The sequence below is a fragment of the Vulpes vulpes genome, chromosome 2, assembly GCF_048418805.1.
Source record: "Vulpes vulpes isolate BD-2025 chromosome 2, VulVul3, whole genome shotgun sequence".
NCBI lineage: Eukaryota > Metazoa > Chordata > Mammalia > Carnivora > Canidae > Vulpes > Vulpes vulpes.
In genome coordinates, this window is record NC_132781.1 from 37,612,048 (window position 1) to 37,635,531 (window position 23,484).

The window sequence follows — 23,484 nt, forward strand, 5'->3', positions numbered from 1 at the left end:
ATTCATATGGGGAATATAAAAAAATAGTGAAAGGGATTATAGGGGAAAGGAGAGATAATGATAGGAAAAATCAGAGGATGACAAAACATGAGAGACTCCTAACACTGGGAAACAAACAGGGGTAGTGGAAGGGGAGGCGGGTGGGGGGAAATGGGGTGACTGGGTGACAGGCACTGAGGGGGGCACTTGATGGGATGAGCACTGGGTGTTATACTCCATGTTGGCAAATTGAACTCCAATAAGAAAATATTCCCCCCCCCCCAAAAAAAGACAATCTATGGAATGGGAGAAAATAATTTGCAAATGACATATCTTATATAAAATCTATAAGGAACTTATCAAACTCAATGCCCAAAAAAACAAATAATCCAGTTAAAAAATGGGCAGAAGACATGAATAGATATTTTTCCAACGAAGACAATCAAATGGCTACCAGACACATGGAAAGATGCTCAATTAACTTCTCATCAGGGAAAAGCAAATCAAAGCTACGATGAGATATCACTTAATGCCTGGCAGATGGCTAAAATGAAAACACAAGGAAGAAGTGTTGGCAAGGATGTGGAGAAAGGGGAGCCCTCCTGCACTGTTGGTGGGAATGCAAATTTGTGCGACCACTGTGGAAAACAGGATAGCAGTTCCACAAAAAGTTAAAAAATAGAACTACCCTATGACCTATCAATCATTCTACTAGGTTTATACCTAAGAATGTAAAAATACAAATTCAAAGAGGTAGATGTACCCCTATTTTTACAGCAGCATTATCTACAATAGCCAAATGATGGAAACAGCCCAAGTGTCCATCAATCGATGAATGAATAAAGAAGGTATGGTGTAGGTGGCAGGCAAGATGACGGAAGAGTAGGGTCCCCAAGTCACCTGTCCCCATCAACTTACCTAGGTAACTTTCAAATCATCCTAAAAACCAGTGAATTCGGTCTGAGATTTAAAGAGAGAACAGCTGGGGATCCCTGGGTGGCGCAGCGGTTTGGCGCCTGCCTTTGGCCCAGGGCGCCATCCTGGAGACCCGGAATCGAATCCCACATCGGGCTCCCGGTGCATGGAGCCTGCTTCTCCCTCTGCCTGAGTCTCTGCCTCTCTCTCTCTCTCTCTCTCTCTGTGTGTGTGACTATCATAAATAAATAAAAATTTAAAAAAAATAAAAATAAAGAGAGAACAGCTGGAATGCTATAGTGAAAAGAGTTTGCAATTTTATCAAGGTAGGAAGACGGGGGTGGGGGGGATAAAGAAATAAAAAAGCATCCAAGGGGGAGGGGCCCCAGCAAGGAGCCGGGCTAAGGCTGCGTGGCGAGTGCCCCCAGGACAGGAAAGCCCAGTCCCGGAGAAGCAGGAGCTTTACCAGTCTTCCTGGATGGAAAGGCGCTGGCAGGGAGCTCAGGCAGGATCCCAGGAGGGGCAGGGATGCCCTCAGGCTCCCAGGGGCACTAACAGAGGACCTGCACCCCGCGGGGGCGGAGAGCACGCCACACACCATGACGGAGCTCCCTAAAGGGCTGCAGCACGCGCCCCACGGGGCCCGGGAGCAGCTCAGGTGGCGGCTCAGATGGCAGCTCTGTGCAGAGGGGGCTACGCTGGCCGGGGCTGTGATTCCAGCGGTGCAGGCGCCGGGGGACACAGAACAGCAAGGACGCTCCTACCGCTGGGCAGCCCCGAGCTGTGCAGAAGGGCGGCCCCTGCCCCCGGAGCATCCAAGCCCCTGCGGACTGAGAGCTGCAGTAGTTACTGCGGGAGCTGACTGTAGAGCTGGAGAGCCGGCCGCCGCCACTGTTGTTGTTCCTCCTGGTGTCACCTTGTACCTGGGACTGAGCAGGGGCCTCACAGGATAAACAGCTCCCACTGAGCCGTGCACCTGGCAGGGGGCTGGGCAGCTCCCCCAGGTGCACACACCTGAGAATCAGCACAGCAGGCCCCTCCCCCCAGAAGACCATCTAGAAGGACAGGGGAAAAGCAAGTTATTGACCAAGCATCACTGGAAAGTTCCAGGGGAAGTGGAGGGATTTACAGTATATAGAATCAGAGGATACTCCCCCTTTTTTGTTTTCTGTTTGTTTCCCCCTCCCCCCCTTTTTTTTTTCCTTTTTTTTTTTTTTTTTTTTTTCTCTATTTTCTCCTTTTTCCAGTACAACTTGTTTTTGGCCACTCTGCACTGAGCAAAATGACTAGAAGGAAAAACTCACCACAAAAGAAAGAATCAAAAACAGTCCTCTCTCCCACAGAGTTACAAAATTTGGATTACAATTCAATGTCAGAAAGCCAATTCAGAAGCACAATTATAAAGCTACTGGTGGCTCTAGAAAAAAGCATAAAGGATTCAAGAGACTTCATGACTGCAGAATTTAGATCTAATCAGGCCGAAATTAAAAATCAATTAAATGAGATGCAATTCAAACTGGAGGTCCTGGGCAGCCCCAGTGGCGCAGCGGTTTGGCGCTGCCTGCAGCCCGGGGTGTGATCCTGGAGACCCGGGATTGAGTCCCACATCGGGCTTCCTGCATGGAGCCTGGTTCTCCCTCTGCCTGTGTCTCTGCCTCTCTCTCACTCTCTCTGAATGAATAAATAAATAAATCTTAAAAAAAAACAAACTGGAGGTCCTAACGACGAGGTTAACGAGGTAGAAGAAGGAGTGAGTGACATAGAAGACAAGTTGATGACAAAGAAGAAGAAAAAGAGAAAAATAATGAAAAGATCATGAGGATGGGTTAAGGGAAATAAATGACAGCCTCAGAAGGAAAAATCTACTTTTAATTGGGGTTCCCGAGGGCACCGAAAGGGATAGAGGTCCAGAAACTGTATTTGAACAAATCATAGATGAGAACTTCCCTAACTTGGGAAGGGAAACAGGCATTCAGATCCAGAAGATAGAGAGATTCCCCCCTAAAATCAATAAAAACCGCTCAACACCTCCACATTTAATAGTGAAACTTGCAAATTCCAAAGATAAAGAGAAGATCCTTAAAGCAGCAAGAGACAAGAAATCCATAACCTTTATGGGGAGAAGTATTAGAATAACAGCAGACCTCTCCACAGAGACCTGGCAGGCCAGAAAGGGCTGGCAAGATATATTCAGGGTCCTAAATGAGAAGAACATGCAGCCAAGAATACTTTATCCAGCAAGGCTCTCATTCAGAATAGAAGGAGAGATAAAGAGCTTCCAAGATAGGCAGAAACTGAAAGAATATGTGACCACCAAACCAGCTGTGCAAAAAAATATTAAGGGGGACCTGTAAAAGAAATAGGAAGTCCAAGGAAACAATCCACAAAAACAGGACCTGAATAGGTATCATGATGACACTAAATTCATATCTTTCAATAGTAACTCTGAACCTGAATGGGCTTAATGACCCCATCAAGAGGTGCAAGGTTTCAGACTGGATAAAAAAAGCAAGACCCATCTATTTGCTGTTTACAAGAGACTCATTTTAGACATAAGGACACCTATAGCCTTAAAATAAAAGGTTGGAGAACCATTTACCATTCAAATGGTCCTCAAAAGAAAGCAGGGGTAACCATCCTTTTATCAGATAAATTAAAGTTTATCCCAAAGACTGTAGTAAGAGATGAAGAGGGACATTATATCATACTTAAAGGATCTATCCAACAAGAGGACCTAACAATCATAAATATTTATGCCCCAAATGTGGGAGCCGCCAAGTATATCAATCAATTAATAACCAAATTTAAGACATACTTAGATAATAAATATACTTGGTGACTTGAATATAGTGCTTTCTACAATCGACAGGTCTTCTAAGCACAACATCTCCAAAGAAACAAGAGCTTTAAATGATACACTGGACCAGATGGATTTAACAGATATTTACAGAACTTTACATCCAAATGCAACTGAATATACATTCTTCTCAAGTGCACATGGAACTTTCTCCAGAAAGTTTCTCCAGAGCTTTCTCCAGAATATACACCCACATACCAGGTCACAAATCAGGTCTTAACCGATACCAAAAGATTGGTTTTGTCCCCTGCATATTTTCATACCATAATCCTTTGAAACTAGAACTAAATCACAAGAAAAGTTTGGAAGGATTTCAAACACATGAAGGTTAAGGACCATCCTGCTAAAAGATGAAAGGGTCAACCAGGAAATTAGGGAAGAATTAAAACATTCATGAAAACTAATGAGAATGAAGATACACCGTTCAAAATCTTTGGGATACGGCAAAAGCAGTCCTGAGGGGGAAATACATCGCAGTACAAGCATCCATCCAAAAACAGGCAAGAACTCAAATATGAAAGCTAACCTTGCACCTAAAGGAGATGGAGAAACAACAGCAAATAGATCCTACACCCAGCAGAAGAAGAGAATTAATAAAGATTGGAGCAGAACTCAATGAAATACAGACCAGAAGAACTGTGGAACAGATTAACAAAACCGGGAGTTGGTTCTTTGAAAGAATTAATAAGATAGATAAACCATTAGCCAGCCTTATTAAAAAGAAGAGAGAAAAGACTCAAATTAATAAAATCATGAATGAGAAAGGAAAGATCACCATCAATAACAAGGAAATACAAACAATTTTAAAAACTTATTATGAGCAGCTATACGCCAATACATTAGGCAATCTAGAAGAAATGGACAATTTCTGGAAAACCACAAACTACCAAAACTGGAACAAGAAGAAATAGAAAACCTGAACCAGGGAGGAAATTGAAGCAGTCATCAAAACCTCCCAAGACACAAAAGTCTAGGGCCAGATGGCTTCCCAGGGGAATTCTATCAAACGTTTAAAGAAGAAACCATACCTATTCTACTAAAGCTGTTCAGAAAGATAGAAAGGGATGGAATACTTCCAAACTCGTTCTATGAGGCCAGCATCACCTTAATTCCAAAACCAGACAAAGACCCCACCTAAAAGGAGAATTATAGACCAATATCCCTGATGAACACAGATGCAAAAATTCTCAACAAGATACTAGCCAATAGGATCCAACAATACATTAAGAAGATTATTCACCATGACTAAGTGGAATTTATCCCCGGGATGCAAGGCTGGTTCAACACTCATAATGTTGATCTATCAATGTGATAGATGATATCAACAAGAGAAAAAACAAGAACCATAGGATCCTCTCAAGAGATGTAGAGAAAGCATTTGACAAAATACAGCATCCATTCCTGATCAAAACTCTTCAGAGTATAGGGATAGAGCATTTTAAAAGCCATCTATTAAAAGCCCACAGCAAATATCATTCTCAATGGGGAAACACTGGGAGCCTTTCCCCTAAGATCAGCAACACGACAGGGATGTCCACGCTCACCATTGCTATTCAACATAGTACTAGAAGTCCTAGCCTCAGCAATCAGAGAACAAAAAGAAATAAAAAGGCATTCGAATTTGCAAAGAAGAAGTAAAACTCTCCCTCTTTGCAGATGACATGATACTGTACGTAGAAAACCCAAAAGCCTCCATCCCAAGATTGCTAGAACTCATACAGCAATTTGGCAGTGTGGCAGGATACAAAATCAATGCCCAGAAATCAGTGGCATGTCTATACACTAACAATGAGACTGAAGAAAGAGAAATTAAGGAGTGAAATCCATTTACAATTGCACCCAAAAGCATAAGATACCTAGGAATAAACCTAACCAAAGAAGTAAAGAATCTATACCCTAAACACTACAGAACACTTCTGAAAGAAATTGGGGAAGACACAAAGAGATGGAAAAATATTTCATGCTCATGGATTGGAAGAATTAATATTGTGAAAATGTCAATGCTACCCAGGGCAATTTACACATTTAACGCAATCCCTATCAAAATACTATGGACTTTCTTCAGAGAGTTGGAACAAATCAACTTAAGATTTGTGTGGAATCAGAAAAGACCCCGAATAGCCAGGGGAATATTAAAAAAGAAAACCATAGCTGGGGGCGTCACAATGCCAGATTTCAGGTGGTGCTACAAAGCTGTGGTCATCAAGACAATGTGGTACTAGCACAAAAACAGACACATAGATCACTGGAACAGAATAGAGAATCTAGACCCTCAACTTTATGGTCAACTAATGTTCGACAAAGCAGGAAAAACTACCCACTGGAAAAAAGACGGTCTCTTCAATAAATGGTGCTGGGAAAATTGGACAGCCACATGCAGAAGAATGAAACTAGACCATTCTCTTACACCATACACAAAGATAAACTCAAAACGGATGAAAGATCTAAATGTGAGACAAGAATCCATCAGAATCCTAGAGGAGAACACAGGCAACACCCTTTTTGAACTTGGCCACAGCAACTTCTGGCAAGATACATCCATGAAGGCAAGAGAAACAAAAGCAAAAATGAATTATTGGGACTTCATCAAGATAAGAAGCTTCTGCACAGCAAAAGAAACAGTCAACAAAAGTAAAAGACAACCTGCGGAATGGGAGAAGATATTTGCCAATGACCTATCAGATAAAGGGCTAGTATCCATGATCTATAAAGAACTTATTTTTTTTATAAAGAACTTATTAAACTCAATAGCAAAGAAACAAACAATCCAATCATGAAATGGGCAAAACACATGAACAGAAATCTCACAGAGGAAGACATAGACATGGCCAACAAACACATGAGAAAATGCTCTGCATCACTGGGCATCAGGGAAATACAAATCAAAACCACAATAAGATACCACCTCACACCAGTAAGAATGGTGAAAATTAACAAGACAGGAAACAACAAATGTTGGAGAGGATGTGGAGAAAGGGGAACCCTCTTGCACTGTTGGTAGCGATGTGAACTGGTGCAGCCACTGGAAAAGTGTGTGGAGGTTCCTCAAAGAGTTAAAAATAGAACTGCCGGGGATCCCTGGGTGGCTTGGCAGTTTAGCACTTGCCTTTGGCCCAGGGTGTGATCCTGGAGTCTCAGGATCAAGTCCCACATCAGGCTCCCTGCATGGAGCCTGCTTCTCCCTCTGCCTGTGTCCCTGCTTCTCCCTCTGCCTATATCTCTGCCTCTCTTTCTCTCTCTCTCTCTGTGTCTCTCATGAATAAATAAATAAATAATATTTAAAAATAAATAAATAAATAGATAGATAGATAGATAAATAAATAAATAAATAAATAAATAAATAAATAAAAATAGAACTGCCCTACGACCCAGCAATGGCACTGCTGGGGATTTACCCCAAAGACACAGATGCAGTGAAACACTGGAACACCTGCACCCCATTGTTTATAGCAGCAGTGTCCACAATAGCCAAACTGAGAAGGAGCCTCAATGTCCATCAAAAGATGAATGGATAAAGAAGATGTATATATATATATATACATGTATATATATGTATATATATACAATGGAATATTACTCAGCCATTAGAAACGACAAATACCCACCATTTGCTTCGACGTGGAGGGACCTGGAGGGTATTATGCTGGGTGAAATAAGTCAATCGGAAAAGGATAAACATTACATGGTCTCATTCATTTGGGGAATATAAAAATTAGTGAAAGGGAATAAAGGGAAAGGAGAGAAAATGAGTGAAAATATCAGTGAGGGTGACAAAACATGAGAGACATCTAACTCTGGGAAATGAACAAGGGGTAGTGGAAGGGGAAGTGGGTGGAGGGTTGGGGTGACTGGGTGACGGGCACTGAGGGGGGCACTTGGCGGGATGAGCACTGGGTGTTATTCTATATGTTGGCAAATTGAACTCCAATAAAAAAAATTTTTTTAAAGAAGGTATGGTGTATATACACAATGGGATATTTATTCAGCCACAAAAAAAGGGAATGAAATCTTGTCATTTGCCGCAACATGGACGGAGTTAGAGGGTATAATGCTAAGCAAAATAAGTCAGTCAAAGACAAATAGCATATAATTTGACTCATATGTGGAATTTAAGAAACAAACAAATGAACAAAAAAGGGAAGAAAAGAGAAGCCAAGGAACAGATTCTTAACTGTAGAGAACAAACAGATGGTCACCAGAGGGGAGGAGGGTAGGGGATGGGTGAAACAGGTGATGAGCACCAGGTCATGTATGGAAGTGATGAATTACTAAATCTACATTTGAAACTAATGTTGCATTGTGTGTTAACTAACTGGAATTTAAATAAAAACTTAAAAAATAAAATAAAATAACACGTATTTATAAATCACCTACTACATGCTAGACTCTCTGTGAATGGGCAAAGATAAATAACAGATGCTCCCTGCCCTGATGAATCCAGTCAAGGAAAAAAGATGTAAACAGCCCTCTAACCACAATGGCAAGCAAAATGGGCCAAGGGCCCCCAAGAAGGGATGGTAAAGGCTACTGGACTGAGTCTGCAGAGGCAGATCTGTTCTGCACCCCAATCATCCTGCAAATATGAGCAAGTCCCTGGCCCTTCCTGAGCCCCAATTCCTCCTCAGTAAATGGCCAGTTCAGACTACTTTAAGGATAGCAATACATAGCCTGTGTGGTGCACCATAATAGCAACCATATGTGAGTCACAGCACTCCTTCTGAAGTGTGTGACGTGGCCCCAGAATGGTCTCCAACACACAACTCTGGTCTACCTCTAATTGGTGAAGCCTCCTAGTCATCCCTGAACAAGTCATTTTCTAGGTAGCCACCAAGCTTCTCTGTAACAAAAGTCAGAAACCAAGAGAAGGTCCCAGAGCGATCCACCTGAGCTCAGTAAGGGCTCAGACTAAAGGCTTTGCAGAAAAGCCACACTAGGCAGGACACTTTCATGGACAGCTTAGTTGGAGGGTCCCATGTTTCTCCATGGCATAGCAGTTCCCAAGTCCCACAGACTTGGGAACCAGACTGCCTAGGTTTGAACCCTGATTCTACTTATCAACTGTCAAAGTTATTTATGCTCTCTGTGCCTGATTTAAAGATAAAATATTTGGGACAGTGGCTAGTGTGTATAGCCATTATGTAATGAGCATCATAGCACTTCACCCCTGGGTATGGTGAGAGGCTGGTGATAAGCAGAACCTCCAGCTTCCAGGCTTAAATATTTAAGTGAGGAATTCCTAGCTTAGATTAGTAAGACTGAGCATGGGGAGCTCCAGTTCTCATCCTGGTACCCCAAATCCCCTCTTATCTCCAAACAAACAGATCCTGAACCTCCCCCACATGCCTTGTCCCAGAGCTAGAACTGGAATTGGGCATAGGCCACATCTCAGCCTTGAGATCTTGCGCTAAGTGCACAACTGCACCCACAGGCCCTATTCTATGGTCTACACCAAAGGAAGGGCTTATGTCAAAGGAGTTAAATTTATTCCCACTGGGGATAGAAGCCAATTTCCTCTGAAATCTTGGCTCTCCAGGCTTCCCTCGCTCCACCCTCAACAAACATGCAGGATATGAAATTGCTGAGGCATTACTATTCCTTACTTCCCTTTGTAATCTTAGTTTCCTTATTTTAAGAAAATATTTTGCCTTGGTGATCATTTCTCAATACCTCCCCAGCCCAGGAGCCTCAGAAGCCCCTACCAGGCCAGCTCTCCATCTACAGCAGCTCCCCACCTGGAGGATAAAGCTCTCCCTCATCAGGAGGATGAAAGTCTCTGTGGCTACTATCTCCCTCTTCCTCCTCATCATCATCACCTGCACCCTGGAGTCCAAGACTGAATTATCCTCACGTGAGTGCAACACCTTATTTTCCTTCCAACCTAGCCCCTGTTGAGAAAGAAGCAGGAGTAAGCCTGCTGGGGATACAAGAAGGAGGGGCTCTAGAAGGAGGTCTGGGGTCTTCTGAAACTGGTTTTGTCCTCTCCCTCTTAAACAGTCCCCCTTACCTCCAAGACCATGTAGTGAGGACTGACTCTCCACTCCCTCAGTTCATCTCTCTCTGCTATTAAGAGCAGCCCACCCTACTTGGGGGATATTATCCCCAGGGAGACAGAGGAGAAATTTGGGGGGACCCTCAAAGCCATTTGTCTGCTTGCCTCCCGAAATTAGGGCCATCTGCTTCCAGAGTCAGCCCCACCCCATAAGTACAGCCTTGCTTAGGTTTGGGCTGAGGGGAACCACAACAGTGGGTATCCCACCTCAGCGACCTTATTTCTTAGTATGAGCTGCCTTTACACACAACCAAAACCATGCCTCACCCTTCAATTTTACCTCATCTCCTTTCCAGAAATGGGGGGGGGGGGTGGCAGAGAAGGTTATTGAAATAAAGCTGGTCTAACCTTAATGGGAATCTTTGACTTACCTGAGAGGGTGTTTGGAGCTCAGAAGAATAGGGTAGGGGTGGTCTCAGTGGACCACTTACTCCATTCTTTGGAGAGTGGGGATGCTACTTGGAATGGTATTAGGTAAAAGACCAGGCCTTTCCCTTCCCACCCAAGCATGGCAACCATGGAGGCCACTGCCAGGACACTCCTGGTTCTGTCCAGGTTGGCCATAAACCTTGCACACCTCCATCACTCCACTTCATGACCGTGGTGCCTGCTTGTTTCTCCAGAGCCCTCAGTTGGAAACACCCTTCCTACTACCTCCATAAGTCAAGCTTGACTGAATGTGTGATTTCCACTGTTATTACCCTCTTGCACCTCCTATAAGAACCATGAAATTTCAGAATCAGAAAATAACTGGAAAGTTCAGTGATGTTTGATATTTTTTAGACCATGGAATCCTTCTTCAAGCAAAATCTCACTCAGAAACCTAATGTCTAAAACAGCTAGACAGACCAAAAGGGATATATCCCTAAAACTCTACTCCCAAATGCATCAGTACCTCTGAAATAGACCCCAATCCCCACCATTACTACCAAGGTTCCTTGGAAACTCAGCATAAAAACGACCAATCCAGCCCAACAGCCTCATTGACAGATGAGGACACTAACAGGGGAATAAAATTTCCATGGGCACAAAACTAGCAAAGGCGAGGGGAGGTTGGGATCTGGTGTCCAGATTCCTGGTCCTTGAGCCTTGGTGTCCGCTTCCTTCCTTCTTTGCAGGACAGGAGTTCAATGGGGACACAGGCAGAACAGGCGGGTTGGGAGTGGCTGGGTCTGCACTCCCAACTGGCATATGTCCCTGACCCCCACCCCAGGATTTCTTCCAAATATTCCTCCTTGGTGGAACATCTGTGCAAGCCTGTCCCACGGGGGTGGTGTCTATTCATTGAGAAGGTTTGGGTTTCACTAATCTTCAATCCAGAGTTGAAGATCATCAGCGAGTCTTCCTGAGAGAAGTTGAAGAACAGTTGCTGATGCAGGAGGAGGGGAAGAGGTGCCAAATAACTGAGTCTCTGCACAATCCTATCTTGGGGATTGAGGCCACCTCTTCTTCCATCCTACTTCCACCTCTGCAATGCAGAAACAGCCAGCAGGTATGACCTTTAACAAAGAGTCCAGTCTCAGCTTCCTCCCTTTCTCTTTAGGAGGACCTTACCATCCAGCTGAGTGCTGCTTCAGGTACATTACCCAAGCAATCCCACGTCACCGGATCACAGATTATTTTGAGACCAGCAGCCAGTGCTCCAGGGCTGGAATTATGTAGGTGGCACCCACATACCATACTGGGGGACAAGGAGCCCGCAAGGCCTGGGGGGGTGGTAGGGAGGACCCAGAATGGGGACTCCCCAGAGCACCTCTCAGGTGCAGCAACAGGTGGCAGAGGGGCATCCTGGGGGCGTTCTGGCCTGGCTGAGCCTGCCGGGAGCCAGGAGGAAGCTGACCCCATGAATTATCAGTGGAGGGGAAGAGAAATCAGGAGGGCACTTCCAGGGGTGGGGGTGGGGGCATAAGACTAGGTGGGTTCAGGGGACCTGGGGGGCTGGAGAGCATTTGTAAGAGAGGAGACTGGTCTTGAGCTGCCTCTAGCAAAGGAAGGAGAAATAGCTTGGGTGGATGAGGAACTGGCTTGGGAGGGCTGACGGGTCTCTCTTCCTGGCTGCTGGATGCCTCAGTTGGTAACCCTTCTCCTTTTTGTCCCACAGCTTCATCACCAAAAAAGGCCATTCCATATGTGCCAACCCCAGTGATGACTGGGTCCAGGACTACATCAAGGACTTGAGGAGAAATGAGTGACCCAGATGTAGTGGAGGAGGGCGCAGCCAACCATCTTAAAGGGAAGAGGCCACAGCTCCCCTCTTAGCTGCAGCCCTCAGCCCCAGTCGCCTCTTGGGAGCTGCCTTGCCTTGAATTAAAGACCTTGAATTTCATGCCCTCCCTGCCTTTGCTCATTTCTACAGAATCTACTCATTGGAGCCCAGCCGGGGTGGCACCCTTGGCATCAGCCTTCCCTCCACAGAAGTGTGGTGCAAAGAGCAGATCAGGCCTGTGATGGAAGTGGTGGGAACCTGTGGCCACATTTACACTATCATCATCGTGATAACAGATACCATTGTCAGCGCTTTCTACTTTCCAAGCAATCTGCTAAGTAGTCTGCTAAGCAGCCTATGTGCATTATCTTATATGAGCTACACAAGTGTAAAACTAAGAGTTATCACCTGATTTTGCAGGTTAATTTTCATAAAGCCTTCTTCATAGCAGCCAAACTTCAAAGTCCTTTGTTCTGTGCTGCTCCCAAGGCCCTTGTTTCCAGCCATCTGGGATTAAGAATGATTTGTGAACATATTTTATCCAACCTTTCCCTATGCTTATATACATCTGGTTGTACTATATTGTTATACTCATTTTTGTATCCTCCACAAGGCCTAACAGAAAACCTGGCCTCTACCGGGTAATCAGGAAATGGATGGATGGATGGATGGGTGGATGGATGGATGGAATTAGGCAGGAATCAAGAGGAGGCTATGCTCCATGAATAACACCTAGCTGCCCCCAAAGGCTCCCAAACCCATCTTCAGGATTCAAGGAGGAGCTCTGCGTCCTCAGAGTAAGAACATCCCCAGTGTAGGCACTGTGGCTGTCCTTCCCAGTCCACCGGCCTTCCAAGACCAGGGCCAAGAGGAGGCTTGTATGCTAAACGTATAACCAGGCTTCTTCAGACCTCCTTGCCTCCATAAACAGCAGCCAAGGGGGTACCCCACATACATACCCTTCCTACCCTCATAAAAAGCCATAGCTTCACCACCACTAACTGCCTTGAACCCAGCAGGACTAAATGCATTATATAACTTTTCTCTATTTATAAGCAGCCATGCCAAACAGCAAGCCCCATCAGGATCTCCACCTGCCCCCGCCTCCCTCTACTCTCATTTACTGAAACACTTCCCTCTGTGCCTCTAAAGTTCACAGTCCATCGATGGCAAAATTCCCTGTATCTTCCATCTATTCTCTGAGCTTTGCCTTCAACGGGGTCCTCAGGCAGTCTGGAGAGAGAAGATACTGAGGGACAGGTCAGCCCTAGTCAAGGCTGGGCACAGAAGCCAGAACTCTGGGACGCAGAAGCAAGTTGTCAGGTGTGTGAGGGTGGAGCACCCTCTGCTGGACATAATTGGCACAGTGGCAGTTTAGATAAACCCATATCACAGGTACACAGGAGGAATGGCCAAATAGACCTAAAACTGGTTTGGAGTCCAAGGTCCAAACAGATTCTTAAAAAAACAAAAACAAAAACAAAAAAGCCAAACACCTCAGCAATAAATGAGGACCCAAGGATCAGCACATTGTTTTTCTCATTGTATTAGTAACATAATCTGTGAGAGGAAAAATGTGAGCTCAGTCGTGTCCTTAGACCGGGGGGGGGGGGGGGGGGGGGGGGACCTTTTCAGAGGCCTAAACCCTACCCCTTGCCCCAGACTGTGCACTCTCTAATCCTGCCTTATGTTCACCCTCCCAAAGACCGATCACCTTGGGGAACTGGGAGAGAGGTTCCACCGACCCTCCTCCTCCCCCAAGATAGAGATGTTGGCAGGTAAGATGGTGAAATCATATGGATCCAGTTTTCAGAACTGCCTGCCTCCTACCTGTGTGACCTAGGAGAATGTCTTTAACCTCTCTGAGCCTCAGTAGCCTCATTTATAAAACAGTAATAATCTCTGCCTCACTACTGCAAGGATTAAGTAAAATAGGTCATATACAAGGTAGACAACACAGCACACACACACACCGCATGTTCCCTTTCTCTCCTTCTCCTGAACTTAAATACTTATTAATCAGCTGTACCAGGCCCCGCCCTCCCTTTCAGCAAACACTGAGGGAGGCACCTCCTCTCTCCCCCACTGGCTCTGAAATGCTCAGAGTCCAGAGAGCCGTGAAGTCAGAGTGGATGACCAGCCTTCCCTGGAAGCTGAAAGGCCCCCCTGAGAGAATGAAGTTCTCCCTGACTGCCTTCTTGCTCCTCATCTTCATCCTCATCCTCACCACTCCTGCTTTGCACGGCCAGTCAAGTGAGTCCACCTGTCCCTGTAGGGCAGGAATGAGAAAGGGGTACAGGGCAGCTAGCAGCGAGGTGATGCCAAGAGCCCTGTCAAGTCTCAGTCATCAGCCACAGGGCCTCTCCCCTCCAGCAGCACACCTGCTGTCCTCAAACTCCCCTTTGCAAGCAGAGCTGGGCTGGGGTCCAGATCCCTTCTGGGATCATCAGGCAGTTCCAGGAAGCTGGGTCAAGGACACGTGAGGAGTCTCAAGGATGAAGAACAGGAATAGTCACTGGTTAGGAGGAGCCAAGAAAGTAACAGAAGAGACAATAATAAACGTGAGCAATGAAAGGAGAGCAAGATAGGTGGAGGAGAAGAGCTGTAGTTGCTCTTGGAGAGCAAGATAAACGACATTGGGGAGGCAGCTAGACCCAGGAGTGGGGACTCTGAACATAGACACCCCTTCCTTGTAGTGTCTGGCACAGATCGTTGGAACTATCATGGCAGCCAAAAGAAGGCCCAATGGGATGCCCAGGTGTGCAGTGTGAGGATTTCATGGGCTCTATCCCCATTCCTCAGCCTGGATCTAAGCAAAGTCTATAGAAAAGAGGAAAGGGATTGAAAGATTTTGGAGACACAGGACGCCTGGGACCTGTGGAGAACGAGATTTTGCCCATTCCCTATCTTTGCCTCGACCACCATTTATGGAAAGGACCACATACCCGTCTCCAAGTGCTCTAGCCCTTCTTTTCTCTCTAAGGCTACCCCAGGCAAGTGGTCTGGCAAGACTCTGCTTGTATAAAGTCTCAGGGGAGCAAGGGTCGCACCCAAAACATAATCTGGCCACACGCTCTCAAGATGCCCCTGAACTTTGTAAACTTGGCTGACTACCAAGGTCATGGGTATCACTGTGTACAGAGCTGCATCTGGTGGGTGGCAGGAGGTAACAATGCCCTTAGGGAAGGTCAAACATACCACTGCAATGGGCTCAGTCTTCAAAAAAGACAAAATGGCCCACCCAAAGCATGCATCAGCCAAATGGTACTCTTAAGATATTCCAATCTTGGCCACCAACTGGAAGCAAGGGGTCAGACTGCAAAGGGATTTGCACTCTGCAATCTTGGAGACTGGGGGAGGTCTCTGCCTGCCCTCTTGTGTGATATCCCCAACTCCCCAACTGATAAGTAATCAGGGGAGCTCAAGGAAAACACAGTGCTAAGAACCAATTGAGGCCAGCATTCTGTCAGCATCAAAGAGGGAGGGAATGTGGCATTTCCAGGCAAGAAGAATGATCATTACTACCATCTGCTCTTAATTACAACAAGCACTGACTGAGCCGTTCTATGTGCCAGGCTCTGTATAAAGGGCTTTACCAGCATTTTCTCAACTAACCCTCACTATGATCCTAGGACATAAGCATCTTTTTATTCCCATTTCATAGATGAGGAGACCTAGAGAAATTTTTAAAATTTGCCCATGATTCAAATCATTTAGTCAAGATTCCTATTCAAGATGTCTGACCTGAATCCTAAATTAAAACACTTTTCTTTCTGCCTAACTTCTCTGGCTCATTGCTCACTCACCCACCTCCCTGACCTCAGCCCCTCTAATGCCTCTAGGATAGAGTCCACACTTCCCCCTCACAACTCAGAAGGTATGCTTGTCCTCCCCACCCTCTCCAATTTCATCTCCTTTTTTTTAAAGATTATTTATTGATTTGATAGAGCACAAACCATGGGGGGGGGCAGAGGGAGGAGAAGCAGACTCCCCACTGAACAGGGAACCCAACGATGTGGGGTACAATCCCAGGACCCTGGGATCACAACCTGGGCTGAAGGCAGACACTTAACTGAGCCATCCAGATACCCTAATTTCATCTTTTCTTACCTCTTTCTTACATTGCATTCCAGCCATCTGCAACCACTCAGCACTTCCTACACACACACAGCTTCCCCCGCCTTCAGGCCTTCATACCTTTCTTTCTTCTAGACCCTACAACCCCTTTGTCTCAATCCTGCTCAGCCTTCAAGAATCAAGTCATGCACAGTGTGCTAGAGGACTTCTTCCCCAGCCACCCAGGCTGGGTTAGCTGTCCCTAATTCTGTTTCCGAAGCACATTGTGCCAAATTCTATTCTATCCCAGGCCACATTCTACTGTCATATTTATCTTTTCACTTTCCCTTTTCACCCTGACTAGACTGGGGGATACTCAAGAGTAGGAACTATGTCTTCCTCAGTTTTTGCTCCCTTAGAGCTTGGCACGTAACAGGGGCCCAATACATGTTTACCAAACCAAACCCTCATTCGCCAGAAAATGTAAAAAACCGAGTCATTTGCATTTGATGAAACTCAGTTCAGAGGCTGGAGATTCTACATGTACATCCTCCCCCATTTTTCTCACTTTCTCCATTACCCATCAGTCCCTGCTAACAGATGGCTTTGCCATCAGAGGCATGGAATGCAATAAATGGGAGATAAAGGTAGGCAATTATGGGCTCCCTCTATGCCTACCTGACTCAGTTTTCAATGTGATTCCCTCAGAAATTCCTGAATCGGTTAACAGCTCTCCCACCTGCTGCCTGAGGCATCATGAGAAAGTTTTCCCAAAGAAACTGGTGGCGGGATACAGAAAGGCCCTCAACTGCTATCTGCCGGCAATCATGTAAGCATTCCCTGCAGATGCTTCTGTGGAGGGGGAAGGGGAACCTAGAGCGGGAATGAGGTGCATAGAACTAAGAGTCTCCATGACAGAAGAAGGGGAGTCATGATCAAGGACTTGGGCTTTGAATCTCACAGGGCAAGCCTGGGTTTAATTCTTGATTCTGCCACTTAGAGTTGTGTGGCCCAATAAATGGCAGCGATAATGAAACCCACGCCTGAGTGTCTTGGTTGAGCGGGAAACAGGCTAAAACAGGGATGATGAGGTCTAGAGCCCAGATAGGGAGGCCTTCTGAGGGAATTTAGGTCAGAGAGGCCCAGGGAGGCAGTAATGAGCTGAGCCCCATGCAAGCTAGGAATGGGGGAGTGCAGACTGGACGCCTACCCCACTCCATGACCGCTGACAGTCTAACTCTGCCTCCACAGCTTTGTCACCAAAAAGAACCGAGACATCTGCTCCAACCCCCAAGACAAATGGGTCCAAGAGTACATCAAGGATCCCAAAATACCTTTGCTGCCTCCCAGAAACATGGCCAGAGTTAAAAGCATTAGGCCATAGGAAGGCCACACCACAGCTCTCCATGACCATCAGGCCTTGGTGGGAGTCTACATTCGGGAAAGAAATGTGCAGCCCAAACGAACTAAGGGTGGTGGAAGGGGAGGTGGGCAGGGGGTGGGAGTGACTGGGTGACGGGCACTGAGGTGGGCACTTGACGGAATGAGCACTGGGTGTTATTCTGTATGTTGGCAAATTGAACACCAATAAAAAATAAATTTATAAAAAAATAAATTTTTAAAAGAAAAATCCTTTAATTTAAAAATTGGCAATCAGAGAAGCTAGCCAGTGATTCAAAAAGTAATTAAAAGCATTTCAAACATGTTCTGTCTCTGCAGGAAATGCCACAGTTAAGGGAGACGGGGATAAATACGTTCTTAATACACAGAAAAACATATTTCACATCCTTCTCGCTCTGCTTTCAGCCTCACCTCTCACCCACACAACAGCCATCCTAGATAATTATGTTTGGCTTCCAACCAGCCAGAACATCTCTGGCCTCTGACTCATTAAAATCCCCACGGAACTCTTGACTTTTCCTGTCCATCCTTATCCCTTTACTAGATCTCTTCTTCTTTTAAAACATAGGGTTTACTTTTCTTTTTTCTTTTTTTTTTAAGCAGGCCAAAGTGGGCATATTCACATGCTAATAGTTTTTGTCCTTGTTGTAGAGGTTTTGCTAAATCCCCCCATATGTGGTCTTCCCCCAGCAGTGCCGACACAAAAGAGAAGTAGGGACCTCTGTTCCCACGCTGAGCTACTGACATGTCTTACACAGCATAATGTCTCTAGACTTTTTTTTTTTTAAGATTTTATTTATTTATTCATGAGAGACACAGAGAGAGAGAGAGGCAGAGACACAGGCAGAGGGAGAAGCAGGTTCCATGCAGGGAGCCTGATGTGGGACTGGATCCTGGGACTCTGGGATCACGCCCTGGGCTGAAAGTGGTGCTAAACCACTGAGCCACCGGGGCTGCCCCATGTCTCTAGACTTTACTCATGTTGCAGCATACACACTTCAGGCTTCATTCCCTTGAGGCTGAATAACATTTCATCCTGTATATATGCCACATTTTGTTTACCCATTCATGCTTTGGTGGACTTCTCAGTATCCATACCCCTTTCCTTTACATTAGCCAGAGTTAGTGGATCTTGGTTTCTGTTACTTGTGCTAAAAGCACTTTAACTTGGTCAGTGGCCCATTAACCACCAGCCAGGGTCTCAGAGGCAGGTAAGGATCTGAGGCTCTGGCCCACATGCTTCCTGCCCGTTGTCCCTCCCCAGGGGGCCAGTGCTGCCTACTTGAGAACTTCCTGGACTGGGAGTTCCTGCTCCTTGATCCAGGAGTTCCTCTCCACCGTTCTTGCTATCAGAGCTGAGGCGTTACAGATAAATATGATCAAACTTCTCCCTCTAGTAGCTCACACCCTAGGGATGATAGAATCACTAACAAATACAATGTAGTCAGACCTGGACCTTTGCTTGCAGAAGCCAGAATGGACATGGAGGGGTGGCAGGGCTTAGATTGACACAGGAGTCTAAACAAGTTCAGCATGTACACCCAGAGCAATAGGAAGTTTCAAAGTCCTGAGCCAGCACCAGGGTCAAAATCAGGGGACCAGAGTTCAAAAGCCTAGAGGACAGGATGGGGCTGAAAACAAGGAAGCACAAGCCAGGGCCAGGATCCTAACAGGCTAGAAAGGAAATATTGTTGTTATTTCTCACTCATTCACTCTCTCTCTCTCTCTCTCTTTTGGTCCATCAGAGTTCAGAGGTAAGAGGTCAGTCTGAAAACCTAAATGAAAGTCTATATACAATGTCAATTCCCATCCTAGCACATAACATAAAGCTTACCAGAAACTCCTAATGGTTCAGAACTGGAAGTACTTTCCTCAGGTGCAACAATTGTTTTTAAAGAGGACTATTTCTAGGCTTTGCAAGGTAGATAGATACCTAGCTTTAAACACACACACACACACACACACACACACACACACACACACACACGACCCCCTCCTTGGGGACACACAGGGATCTGCCAGTCCTGATCATCCTAAAGCAAAGACCTCACCCATGTAAACCTACACCCAGCCAGCTCACATGACTATGTCCTTGTGGGACATAGGTGATTGACTTGGGGAGGGTGGAAAATAAGCCCTAGAATAGTGGGTTGCTTTCATTGCTATGTCAGAGAAAGGCCTTTGCCTCAGGACAGGTGAAAACCACACACAGCAACATGGGGGAAACAGTGGGGTAGGACAGTAGGACAGAAAGGCAAGAACATGAGGAAGCAAACCTGAGTAGTACAAAGGGAATTTTACACACAGGTATGAGGTCTGACCGCATGCCCCCTCTCTGTGCAGTCATTTACTACACCAGTAGGTTTGGACCAGATGATTGAAGGTCCTAAGGTAAGAAATGGTATTTGGCCTCCAGAGTGGCTTTCAAAGATAGGTCAGATGAACACACCTTTCCTCCCAAGAGAGCACATAGGTCAGTGCATGTTTGTGAGCGACCAGCAGAGAGTTGTCAGCAGCCTGAACTAGTATTAGCAAGACAGGGTTGATGCAATGATTTAAAAGCATTGGCTCCAAACTCAGAAAGGCAAAATCTAGGTTCAAATTCCAACTCTGCCATTTACTGTGAGACTTTGGTTAACTACTAAATCCTTCCAAGCCTCAGTTTCAATCTTTATAAAATCGGTCAAATAACAGGACCTACCTTCAGATGTGGAGAGGATCAGGAAAATGCTTAGTACATAGCCCAGGCTCAATAGATAAGCCTTATTATTTCAGCATCTGACTTTTCTTTAAGACTATAGAATGGGGATGCCTGGGTGGCTCAGTGTTTGAGCCTCTGCCTTCAGCTCATATCGTGATCCTGGGGTCCTGGGATCAAGTCCCAGATCAGGCTCCTCACAGGGAGCCTGCTTCTCCCTCTATGTTTCTGCCTCTTTCTGTGTGCCTCTCATAAATAAATAAAATCTTTAAAAAAGAGAGAGAGAGAAACCATAGATCATAGGAGAGAAAGGAGCTTTCTCTCATTGTGAGAGAAGGGGACCACAGTTCAGAGAAGGAGCAGTGACTGGCCCAAGGCCAACTGCGAGTCATTGGCAGATCTGGCATTAGCACTGGGGCCATACTTTAAAACAGAAGAAACTTCTGGATTGTGTGAGTATGGGGAAAACTGGATCCATCCCACAAAGAGAGCAATAGCTCAAAGTCTGAGAAACTCCTTTCCCATGACCTGGGCTCCTGAGAGCCTGGTCTCCATGCAGCTATCTTTTTTTTTTTTTTTTAAGATTTTATTTATTTATTCATGAGAGACACAAAGAGAGAGAGAGAGAGTCAGACACAGGCAGAGGGAGAAGCAGGCTCCATGCAGGGAGCCTGGGGACCCGGGATCTGGTCCCGCGTCGGGACCCTGGGCTGAAGGTGGCACTAAACCTCAGAGCCACTCGGCTGCCCCCATGCAGCTATCCTTTGATGCTGGCCAAGATGATTTTGAGGAAGCAATGGGCAGATGCAAGGAGGAACACTGAATCTCTCTAGAGCCTCGTGATTACCAGCGATGGCCTTTTCTTCTTTGAGCCAAGTTTCCTCATCTGCAAAATGGAGCTGACCCCTTACAGGGCTATTGTGACAATCCCAACCACAGGGTCTGGAACAAGTAGTAGAATAAAATGGAAAATGTGTTTATTCTCTTAGAAGCTAGAGCAAGAATCCCTTTCATGGAGGAAACAACCTCTGTTAAGAAAATATGTCAGTAGCCCCAGTTAAGGCAGGAAAGTCACCCAGGACAGGACTACAGACTGGGGCAAAGACTTCAGGAGAAGGTGTGAGCCAGGAGGAGGAACTGTTCTGCCTTTGAGAGTCACAGAGGAGCGGGGAGAGTGGTCAGGGGAACAGCTGGAGCCAGTGCAGTGAACAGTGGGACCTTCCTCCTCCCTGGAACCCTAAAGAGTCCCATCAATTATGCAGCCCCAAATACTTGATGTGAGTGGTTTGGGAGATAACTCCCCATTGAAATTAGCATAGATGGGAGATGGGGCCAGTGGCCCCAGAACAAGGAATTAGAGATTGAGAAATGTGAAGTAAGTCTTTGGAAGGTCACAGAAGACTTGCAGAAACTTTGGATTGCCCTAGATAGTAGAACTGGGGGAGGGAAAAGACTCCCAAGCAGTTCTCAAGATCCAGGGATATGCCCAGGGTGGCTACTTCAGTCTAGGTGGTGAGGAAAGACCTCACTCAAGGAGGTGAAGTGTACCCCAACAGCTCAATGACAGCTGCATGAGGAATAAAACTTTCCGGGCACAGGGCACAGCTGGTACAAAGTTCTGGGCAGGAACTAGCTTGTGTACAGGAGCAGTGTGGCTGGAGCATATGGCCAGGAAAGCAGGGTGAGGAGCCAGAAGGTAAGAGGAGGTCAGGGTACTTTGTAAGCCAGAGTAAGGAGTGTGAGATTTATGTCAGAGGAGGTGGGAAGCCATTAGGGATTGTTTTAAGCAGCCAAATAGCATCATCTGATCCACTTGTTTAAAGGAATCCATGTCTGCACTAGCTGCTGTGCAGACATGGATTCCTGGAGATGAGGGAGGGAGAAGGGAGACGAGGTAGTGGTGGAGGTAGAAGAGAAGATTAGGGAACTACTTGGGGGACAGAATTGAAAAGAAATACTGAGAAAGATTTGGGCTTGAGTAACCAGGTGGATGCCGGCACAAGTTCTAGAAAGGGGGAAATCTAGGGGGAAAGTAAGTTAGGGAGTGGAATCAGGATAGGGACAGGACACTTTTGAGATGCTTGTTAGGTATCCATGTGGCCATAATGGTCAGGGAGTTGGCTGTGTGGCTCTGGCATGCCAGAGAATGGTCAAGCTGGAGATGTAAAGCCATGGGATCAAGTGGGGCAGGCAGGAAGGTGATGAGCAATGGACTCTGGGGCACTTTTAGAGGTAGAATAGAGCAGGAGTTGCACATAGATAGGAGAGAAAAGTAGCCAGTAAGATAGCAGGACATCTAGAACAGCATGGTGATCTGCTGGCCAAGACAAGAAAATAATTTTCAAAAGAGGGAGGAGTCGAAAGACAAATGGATAAAGAAGATGGGGTCTATATATGCAATGGAATATTACTCAGCCATTAGAAACGACAAATACCACCATTTGCTTCGATGTGGATGGAACTGGAGGGTATTATGCTGAGTGAAGTAAATCAATCAGAGAAGGACAATCATTATATGGTTTCCCTCATACGGGGAACATAAAAAATAGTGAAAGGGATTATAGGGGAAAGAAAAGAAAATGAGTGGGAAATATCAGAGAGGGTGACAAAACATGAGAGACTAATAACTCTGGGAAACAAACAAGGGGAGGCGGGTGGGGGGATGGAGTGACTGGGTGACGGGCACTGAGGGGGACACTTGATGGGATGAGCACTGGGTGTTATACTCTATGTTGGCAAATCGAACTTTAATAAAAATATATATATATATTATTTTAAAAACTACATTACAGAACTATAGTAAAAATAATAATAATAAAGAGGGAAGAGTCAAGCAGCCAAGAAGTAAAAGAGAAATAGAGAAACAGCCATCAGATTTGACCCATGAATGTCTGGTGACCTGGAGGAGCATGGAAAGAAGCCTAAACAAGGGTGGTGAAAGAATGGGGCTATAGAAGTCGGGGTCAGGACACGACATAGGTAGCTCTTCTAACAGCCATTTTATGAAGGGAAACAGAATTTAGGGTTGGAGCCAGAGAGGTATGGGCACAATGGAGGACTTTTTTTAAATGTGAGCATGTTTGTGTGCTGATGTGCCAAGTATTCAGCCTCTCTGAGCTTCAGTTTCCTATGCTGTAAAACAGAGACCAAAACACCTACAATTGCAGGTTATTAGGAGAATCACACCAGTTAACATACACAAAGTGTCCAGTCCCATGCCTAGTTCATCACAGAGTCAGCACTTATGGCTCCCATGCCAGAGAAAGAATGCTTGTACCGAGCAGGTTATTTCTGGAAAAAGAAAGAGGACGGCTCTCAGTTCC

At 45.7% G+C, this 23,484-nt stretch overlaps 2 protein-coding genes across 2 annotated transcripts; both read left to right on the forward strand.

Moving 5' to 3' along the window:
• Positions 1 to 9,394: 9,394 nt before the first annotated feature.
• LOC112918098 (C-C motif chemokine 14-like) lies at positions 9,395 to 12,126 on the forward strand. The gene is made up of 3 exons (XM_025996258.2): positions 9,395 to 9,599; positions 11,344 to 11,458; positions 11,902 to 12,126. The coding sequence occupies exons 1-3, from the start codon at positions 9,515 to 9,517 to the stop codon at positions 11,990 to 11,992; spliced, it is 291 nt and encodes a 96-aa protein (XP_025852043.1). The 5' UTR covers positions 9,395 to 9,514; the 3' UTR covers positions 11,993 to 12,126.
• A 1,961-nt stretch (positions 12,127 to 14,087) lies between these two features.
• Positions 14,088 to 17,692, forward strand: CCL16 (C-C motif chemokine ligand 16). Its single transcript, XM_025996257.2, has 3 exons — positions 14,088 to 14,259; positions 16,771 to 16,891; positions 17,314 to 17,692. Exons 1-3 carry the CDS (start codon positions 14,103 to 14,105, stop codon positions 17,444 to 17,446), a joined length of 411 nt encoding a protein of 136 aa, XP_025852042.1. The 5' UTR covers positions 14,088 to 14,102; the 3' UTR covers positions 17,447 to 17,692.
• Positions 17,693 to 23,484: the final 5,792 nt, after the last annotated feature.